The sequence below is a fragment of the Mesoplodon densirostris genome, chromosome 4 (genome assembly GCF_025265405.1).
Source record: "Mesoplodon densirostris isolate mMesDen1 chromosome 4, mMesDen1 primary haplotype, whole genome shotgun sequence".
Lineage (NCBI taxonomy): Eukaryota > Metazoa > Chordata > Mammalia > Artiodactyla > Ziphiidae > Mesoplodon > Mesoplodon densirostris.
Genome location: NC_082664.1, coordinates 95917964 through 95926843, shown reverse-complemented (window position 1 = coordinate 95926843; position 8880 = coordinate 95917964). Strand labels below are relative to the sequence as shown.

At 40.6% G+C, this 8880-nt stretch overlaps 1 protein-coding gene across 1 annotated transcript in view; it reads left to right on the top strand.

Annotated features, from left to right (window-relative positions):
* The first annotated feature begins 5002 nt into the window (after positions 1–5002).
* LOC132489439 (aromatase-like) overlaps positions 5003–8880 on the top strand; it is a 32155-nt gene continuing 28277 nt past the window's right edge. The window contains exon 1 of the mRNA XM_060098375.1: positions 5003–5147. Within this exon, the coding sequence (XP_059954358.1) occupies positions 5003–5147 (145 nt within the window). The remainder of the gene's footprint in view (positions 5148–8880) is intronic.

The following is an 8880-nucleotide window of genomic DNA, read 5'->3' as shown; positions in this document are numbered from 1 at the left end:
TTGAAGACATAATAACTAACAAATTCCCTGCCCTGGGAAAGAAAAGAGACATCCAGGTTCAGGAAGCACAGAAAGTCCCAAATAGAATCAACCCAAAAAGGACCACACCAAGGAATACTGTAATTAAAATGGCAAAAATTAAAGATAAAGAGAGAAATTTAAAAGCAGCAAGGGAAAAAACAAACAACAAGTTACGTACAAGGCAAATCCCATAGACTATGAGCTGACTTTTCAGCAAAATTATGCATGCTCAAGAAGTGGCAGGATACATTTAAAGTGTTAAAAGAGGAAAACCTACAACCAAGAATACCCAACAAGCGTTTTCTTCACATTAAAAAAAAAGAGAGCAAAAGTTTTACAGACAGGAAAAAGCTAAAAATGAGTTCAGCACCACAAAACCAGCTTTAAAAGAGATGTTTAAAAGACTTCTCTAAATGGATAAGACTCCCAATAACTAGAAATATGAAAATTTCATTAGCAAAGAAAAAAAATCTCATTAGTAAAGGCAAATATACAGTAAAGGTAATAGATAAACCACTTATAAAGCTAGTGGGAATTTCAAAGACAAAAGTAGTAAAATCTTCTATATCTACAATAAGTAGTTAAAGGATATGAAAAACAAAAGGATCTAAAATGTAGTTCAAAAACAGTAAGTGGGGTGGTGGGGGGGGGGAATGCAGGGTTGTTAAAATGTGTTCAAATATAAGAGATCAGTAACTTAAAATAATCATGTATTTTACATAGATTGCTATACTTAAACCTCATGGTAACCACAAACCAAAAAATCTATAATAGATACACACACTCAAAAACACAGGAATCCAAACATAATACTACATATAATCATCAGATCAGAAGGGAAGAGAGCAAAAGAAGAAGAAAGGAACAAAGGAGAACCATAAAAACAACCCCCAAACAATGCACAAGATGGTAACAAGGACATACCTATCAATAATTACTTTAAACATAAATGGACTAAATGCTCCAAGCAAAAGACACAGAGTGGCTAAATGGATCCAAAAACAAGACCCCCGTATATGCAGCCTACAACAGATTCATTTCAGCTCTAAAGACACATGCAGCTTGAAAGTAAGGGGATGGAAAAGATATTCCATACACATGGAAATGAAAAGAAAGGTGGGGTAGCAATATTTATATCAGACAGAATAGACTTTACAACAAAGACTGCAACAAGACACAAAGAAGGACATTACTTAATGATAAATGGATCCATACAATGAGACGATATAACAATTGTAAATACATATGCACGTAAAAAGGAGGACCTAAATATACAAAGCAAATATTAACAGACATAAAGGGCGATTAATCTACAAAATAAGGGGACTTCCCTGGTTGTGCAGTGGATAAGACTCCATGCTCCCAATGCAGGGGACCTGGGCTCGATCCCTGGTCAGGGAACTATATCCCACGTGCATGCCACAGCTAACAGTTCATATGCCACAACTGAGGAGGCTGTGTGCTGAAATTAAGGAGTGGGTGAGCTCCAACTAAAGCATCCCTGGAGCCACAACTAAGGAGCCCACGTGTACAACTAAGACCTGGTGCAACCAAATAAATAAATAAATAAATATTTAAAAAATCTACCACAGAAGAGACAAAAATGTACAATGGGGAAAAGACAGCCTCTTCAATAAATAGGGTTGGGAAAACTAGACAGCTACATGCGAAAGAATCAAACTGGACTACTTTCTGCACCACATACAAAAATAAATTCAAAATTGATTAAAGACTTAAATCTAAGACCTGAAACTATAAAACTTCTAGAATAAAACATAAGCAGTATGCTCTTTGAGTTCAGTCTTAGTAATATTCTTTTGGATATGTCACCTCAGGCAAGGGATACAAAAGCAAAAATAAAGAATAGGGACCATAGCAAACTAAAAATCTCTTGTGCAGCAAAGGGAACTATCAACAAAACAAAAAGACTACTGAATGGGAGAAGATATTTTCAAATGACATATCTGACAAGGGGTTAATATCCAAAATATACAAAGAACTCATATAACTTAAAAAAAAAAAAACCTACTTAAAAATGGGCAGGGCTTCCCTGGTGGTGCAGTGGTTGAGAGTCCGCCTGCCGATGCAGGGGACACGGGTTCATGCCCCAGTCTGGGAAGATCCCACATGCTGCGGAGCAGCTAGGCCCATGAGCCATGGCCACTGAGCCTGCACGTCCAGAGCCTGTGCTCCGCAACAGGAGAGGCCACAACAGTGAGAGGCCTGCGTACCGCAAAAAAAAAAAAAAAGGCAAAGACATTTTGCCAAAGAAGATACATAGATGACCAACAGGCACTTGAAAAGATGCTCAACATCACTAACCATCAGGGAAATGCAAATAAAAACCGCAATATCACCTCACATCTGTCAGAATGGCTATTATCAAAAAAACAACAAATAACAAGTGTTGGCAAGGATGTGGGAAAGAGGGAACCCTCATGCACTGTCGGTGGGAATGTAAACTGGTACAGCCACTATGGAGAATAGTATGGGGATTCCTCAAAAAATTAAAAATAGAGCTACCATATGATCCAGCGATTCCACTTCTGGGTATTTATTCCAAGAAAACAAAAAACTAATTGGAAAAGATATATGCACCCCTATGTTCATTGCAGCCAAATTATGGAAGCAACCTAAGTGCCCATCAATAGATGAGGATAAAAAAGGTAGGTGTGTGTGTGTGTGTGTGTGTGTGTGTGTGTGTGTGTGTGTGTGTGTGTGTGTGTGTGTGTGTGTGTGTGTGTGTTTAATGGAATATTGTTAAGCCATAAAAAAGAATGAAATCTTACCACTTGCAGCAGAATGGATGGACCTAGAGGGTATTACGCTAAGTGAAAATAAGTTGGACAGAGAAAGAGAAATACTCATGATTTCACTCATATGTGGAATCTAAACAGCAAAACAAATGAACAAACTTAGTCAAACAGAAATAGAGTTGTAGATACAGAGAACAAACAAATAGTTGTCAGAGGGGAGGAGGTTGGGGGGAAGAAAGAAAGAAGTGAGGCAGATTAAAAGGTACAAACTTTCAGTCACAAAATACATGAGACATGATTATGAAATGTACACTTGGGGTATATAGTCAGTAATTATGTAGTATCTTTGTATGGTGACAAATGACAGCTAGATTTATCATGGTGATCATTTCTAACTGTATAGAAATATTGAATTACTATGTTATGTCTAGATACCAACATACTGTTGTAGATCAATTATACTTCACAAACAAAGAAACAAACTCACACAAAAGAGATCAGATTTGTGGCTACCAGAGGTGGGGGTTTGGGAGAGGGGTGAATTAGATGAAGGTGGTCAACAGGTACAAACTTCCAGTTGTACGATAATAAGGACTAGGGATGTAATGTGCAACATGATAAAGATAATTAATACTTCTGTACATTATATATAAAAGTTGTTAAGACAGTAAATCCTAAGCGTTCTCAGCAAAAGGAAAAAATATATTTTTTCTATTTCTTTCATGTTGTATCTCTACAAGATGATGGATGCTCAATAAACCTATTTTGATAATCATTTCAGGATGTATATAAGTCAAATCATTATGCTGTACACCTGCTGTATGTCAATTAAATCTCAGTAAAACTAGAAAAAAATATATCTGCACTCTGATTTAAAAACAAAGAAACAGAATCATCAAATCAAACTGAAAATTGTCCTCCACGGGAGACTGGCTGCTGTGGGGAGCTTGGTTGCTGAACGGCACCTGAGCCTATTTCTGGTGGCAACTACTATGTCTGTCCTCTCTTTCCTTCCGGCTTCCCTATTCCTTCTCTTTCTCCTCTCCCTTTTTCCTTCCTCTTCTATTCTTCCTTCCTACTCGCTCTGACATTGGCCCCCATATACACTGCTTCATCTAGCGTGGTGCAAGGGATTTTAGGCCTCACCAAAGCCAACAGAAAAAGACTGTCCTGAGTGAGTTACGTTGAATTCAACAGACAACTTTATGGGAGGCTCTGAGATTGCCTCAATGATGCCCATAAAACACCTTCTTACTGGAGAAGCTTACCCTTTTGGGGAAGTAATTTTGAACAAGGAAAGGAGTTGGGGGGTGCTTTTTTTTTTTTTCTAGTTGATTTGTCCACCAGGGAAAAGGACTGCCTAAACAAAATCTGCTGATGAAGTCACAGAATGACTCCACCTCTGGAATGAGCTTCATTTTCATGTATTTTGTAAGAAATTTAGCTCTCAGTTGAGAATTCAGTCACTCTGCCTACTTAAAGGCAAGATGATATGGTTCTTTTTTTTTTTTTTAAGTACCTAGGGGTAAGACGGGAATAAAGACACAGACCTACTAGAGCATGGACTTGAGGACATGGGGAGGGGGAAGGGTAAGCTGTGACAAAGTGAGAGAGTGGCATGGACATATATACACTACCAAACGTCAAATAGATAGCTAGTGGGAAGGAAGCAGCCACATAGCACAGGGAGATCAGCTCAGTGGTTTGTGACCACCTAGAGGGGTGGGATAGGGAGGGTGGGAGGAGGGAGACGCAAGAGGGAAGAGATATGGGAACATATGTATACGTATAACTGATTCACTTTGTTATAAAGCAGAAACTAACACACCATTGTAAAGCAATTATACTCCAATAAAGATGTTTAAAAAAAAAATAATAAGAAGCACAATCTAGTCACATATTAAAAGGCTAATACACCAAAAAAAAAAAAAAAGATGATATGGTTCTATCAGACCAAGAGTCTAAACAAACATGAGATTCTACCAAGGTCAGAAATGCTGCACTTCAAGCCAAAAGATCTCTCTTGGGCTTTATTGTTTTGACTTGTAACTATAAATTTGTCTAAGTGTCCAATCATGTTATCAAACAAAGCACCCATCCCTACAGTACAGCATCCTCTGAAGCAACAGGAGTCCTAGATGTACCTTTGGCGATTCTCTAATTTTTCTGCCACTCTGATTTCCACAGGACTTTAAATTGCCTCCCCTGAGATCAAGCAACACAAGATGGTTTTGGAAGTGCTGAACTCAGTGCATTATAACATCACCAGCATGGTGACCGAAGTTGCACCTGTTGCCAGCGTTTCAATCCTGCTGCTCACTGGCTTTCTTCTCTTGGTTTGGAATTATAAAAACACATCCTCAATACCAGGTAACACAGTCATTTAGTTCTGTATCTACGGAGACTGTTTCCTTGGGCTTTTCGTCCATGAGGGTAAAGGAAATATGCAAAACAGCGAAGAGTAAACCTGAGGAGATGGCTGAAGCCCACAGCATATTAGCAAATGAATTCAGGTGAATATTTTTCTACCAATTATCTGTACATGTTAAATGAAAGCACTAAAAAATATATCAGATAACCCCTTCCAGTCAGCATTTTGTTTTGGTAAGATGCATACAGGTCTTTTGTCTCCTTAGGTAGGTTTATTCCTAGATATTTTATTCTTTTTGTTGCAATGGTAAATGGGAGTGTTTTCTTAATTTCACTTCCAGATTTTTCATCACTAGTGTATAGGAATGCCAGAGATTTCTGTGCGTTACTTTTGTAGCCTGCTACTTTACCAAATTCAATGATTAGCTCTAGTGGGTTTCTGGTAGCATCTTTAGGATTCTCTATGTATAGTATCATGTCATCTGCAAACAGTGACAGCTTTACTTCTTCTTTTCCAATTTGGATTCCTTTTATTTTTTTCTTCTCTGATTGCTGTGGCTAAAACTTCCAAAACTATGTTGAATAAGAGTGGTGAGAGTGGGCAACCTTGTCTTGTTCCTGATCTTAGTGGAAAAGGTTTCAGTTTTTCACCACTGAGGATGATGTTGGCTGTGGGTTTGTTATATATGGCCTTTTTTATGTTGAGGAAAGTTCCCTCTATGCCTACTTTTTGGAGGGTTTTATTATAAATGGGTGTTGAATTTTGTCGAAAGCTTTCTCTGTATCTAGTGAGATGATCATATGGTTTTTCTCCTTCAATTTGTTAATATGGTGTATCACGTTGATTGATTTGTGTATATTGAAGAATCCTTGCATTCCTGGAATAAACCCCACTTGATCATGGTGTATGATCCTTTTAATGTGCTGCTGGAAGATGGACTTGGCACAAGTATCCTTTAAAGTAAGTTTAAGAAGGAGTGGAGCAAGGTACAATTCCAGGGTTTTTTTTTTTTTTTTCATTCAAATTCATTCCAATTTTGCTCTAAAGGTGAAAATGTCTCTGGAATGCCTTCTGTACTCCTTTTGTCTCCCTCCCACTTTGCCTCATCCATATCCTCTGTCCTCTCCCTTTCTTGAACCTCTTCCTTCTCTTTATCCCATTCTTTATTTTCTTTTATTTTGGGGCATGGTGGTGATGATGGTGCCACCACAAGGGGTGGATGGAACCTGGACAGTGGAAGAAAAATTGGGATCACTATAGTTCCCTTGAAAACCTAAAAAAAACTTCCACAAGGCTCTGGGGATCAATCAAAAGTAGAGTATAATATAATTATCCAGATAATTCCAGTAGAAACCCCATCACTCCACACTACCAGATTAACTCAGAATTCTCAGAAATATCAGACGGTTTTTTAGTTTTCAGGGAAAACTCCTCATAGCAGGCATCTGTCCTCAGTTCCATAAGATATCCGATAAGGCTTTATTTCAAGAGCAGAGTCATTACAAACTTTCAAGCATCGTGGGCCTCTTCACAGAGTGATGTCGAGTGGGAGTGTGGTGCTGCTGCAAAGTGCCCTGGGTCTGGATTCTCTATTGTTTTCCAGAGAACTGTCTGTCTCTCTGCTCAATTCAGCCTGGTATTTTAGTTTACTTTAAGGCCCAATGGAATGGCATGTTTAGTTTGTTTTGTTCTCTACTCCTGATGGGGGTCTGAAGGAAGACTGTTCCACAGTCTTTTAACTTGAACCCCTTCCCCACCACTGCTCCTTCCTCACTGTATTTCTCCTCCCCCAGTGGGCACCCAAGTCAGGGTCCGTGAAAGGTGGAGGTGAGGGAGGAGGTATTTTTTAACAACTCCCCCCAGATGTTTATGTTGCAGGTGATGGTAGAACTCCCTTGGACCTTTGGGGAGGGGCAAACACAAGAACTGGCATCCTTGAAGCCCTGGACCAGGAGCCTAGGTGGTAGCTCACTCTGTCTACCACCTCTGGGCTGGGGACATCATGCTGTCATACACTGAGAGTCTATGACACTATCACATAGTCCTGTGGTTCTCAGCCCTGCCTGAGGACGGTCCCCATGTGGGTTTTTGGTTTTTTAACATCTTCCCAGGTGGCTTTCCTGAGCAGTCAGGGTTGAGAGCCACGGAATGGAGCCCAACCCGTTCATTTGACACAAGGGGAAACTGAGCCTCAGAGAAGGGCTCTGCCTTGTCCAGGCAAACCGTTGTGACAAGTATGAGTAACTGTGGAGTTCAAACTCCTCATTTCACGGGGGAGGGGTTAAAGCCACAGAAGGAAGACGGCTTGCCAGCATCTCAACTGGAAGGAAAGTGGCAATAGGGGGAGCAGGGGGACCACCAGGAAGACCTAAATCCCAGGTAGATGATCATTTTGCTACCAGGGAGCTTCTAGTTCCATGCTTTCCTTGGGAAAATGTGAGATCTGGTCAGAACCTTCTAGTTCTAGAAACCTCTGGCCCAGGCTGACATCCCGCGACTCCTGGTTGGGGAAGGGAAGGTGAGGACACTGGCCTTGTTGGATGGGTCTTGCTGACCAATACTTCTGAACTCCTTTGGCCAGATCCCTCCCATCACTGGCTCTCTGGGTTCTTAACTTTATACATATGGGGAATCTCAGGGTCAGTGAAGCCAAAGAGTTGAGAGGGTACAATGAGCCAAAGCCCTCTAGTAAGTTACAGTTTTCAAAGCAGTTTCACACCCACTTTCTCTTGTGAACCTCTGGGCACTCTGGTGAGTTGAGTGTGTTGATGCCTATTTTACAGATGAAGAAACTGAGACTTAAAGAGGCTAGGTGTCCATAACTAGTAAGTGATGAAACTGGGACTCAAATCTACGTTTCTTAAACCCACACTTACTGAGAGGCCCTGCATTATCAGGTGATGGGGACAGGGGGGTCGAGGAGTGTGCAAAGGTGACACACATAGGCAGAGGACTTAGTGCCAGCGAGGGCCGTGAGGGTTCGGAGAGGAAAGAATCGTTCCTATTTGGGGGTTCTGTAAGCTTCAACTTGGGGAAACTGCCCCAGTTCACTGATCTCTGCCAGGACTACAGTTACCTGGCACCTGGCAGCTCTCCCTCCCCCAAGGATACAGGGCGATGCCCAACCTTGCACATGGGTCCTCTACCCCAGAGGCCCTCTCTGCCCTGGGCACCACATTCTTTATGGGAGCACTGGAAAAAAAAGGACATGGCAATAGTCTCCTTTTGCCCATTAAAAATACAGAAAATGCACAAATAAACACGTCATCACAGACCAGGGCAAGAAGTAGGATGTTAGCAGCATCCTAGAAACTCCTCTTGTGCCTTTTCAATCATACCCTCTCTCATCCCCAGAAATAAACAATCTTTTATTTCTTAATGATCGCTCCCCTGCTTTTTAAATGATTTTTCACCTAATTTCATATTCCAAACAACGTACTTTAGTTTTGCCTGGTTTTACATGCTTTAGCAATAGAATCCTACATTATTCTTCTTATTATTATTATTCTTTTCTGTCTTGCTTTTTTGCTCACTTTTTTGCCTGTGGGTTTCATCCAGGTTGTGGCATGCAGCTGCAGTTCATATGATATGCAGTTATATGAACACCCCATGCTTTAATCTCCCATTCTACTGTTGATGGACATTTAGGGTGTCTCTAGCTTGGGGTTACTGTGAACAGTACTGCTATGAACATTCGTGTGCACAGGGTTCTCTAGGGTGTACACCCGGCAT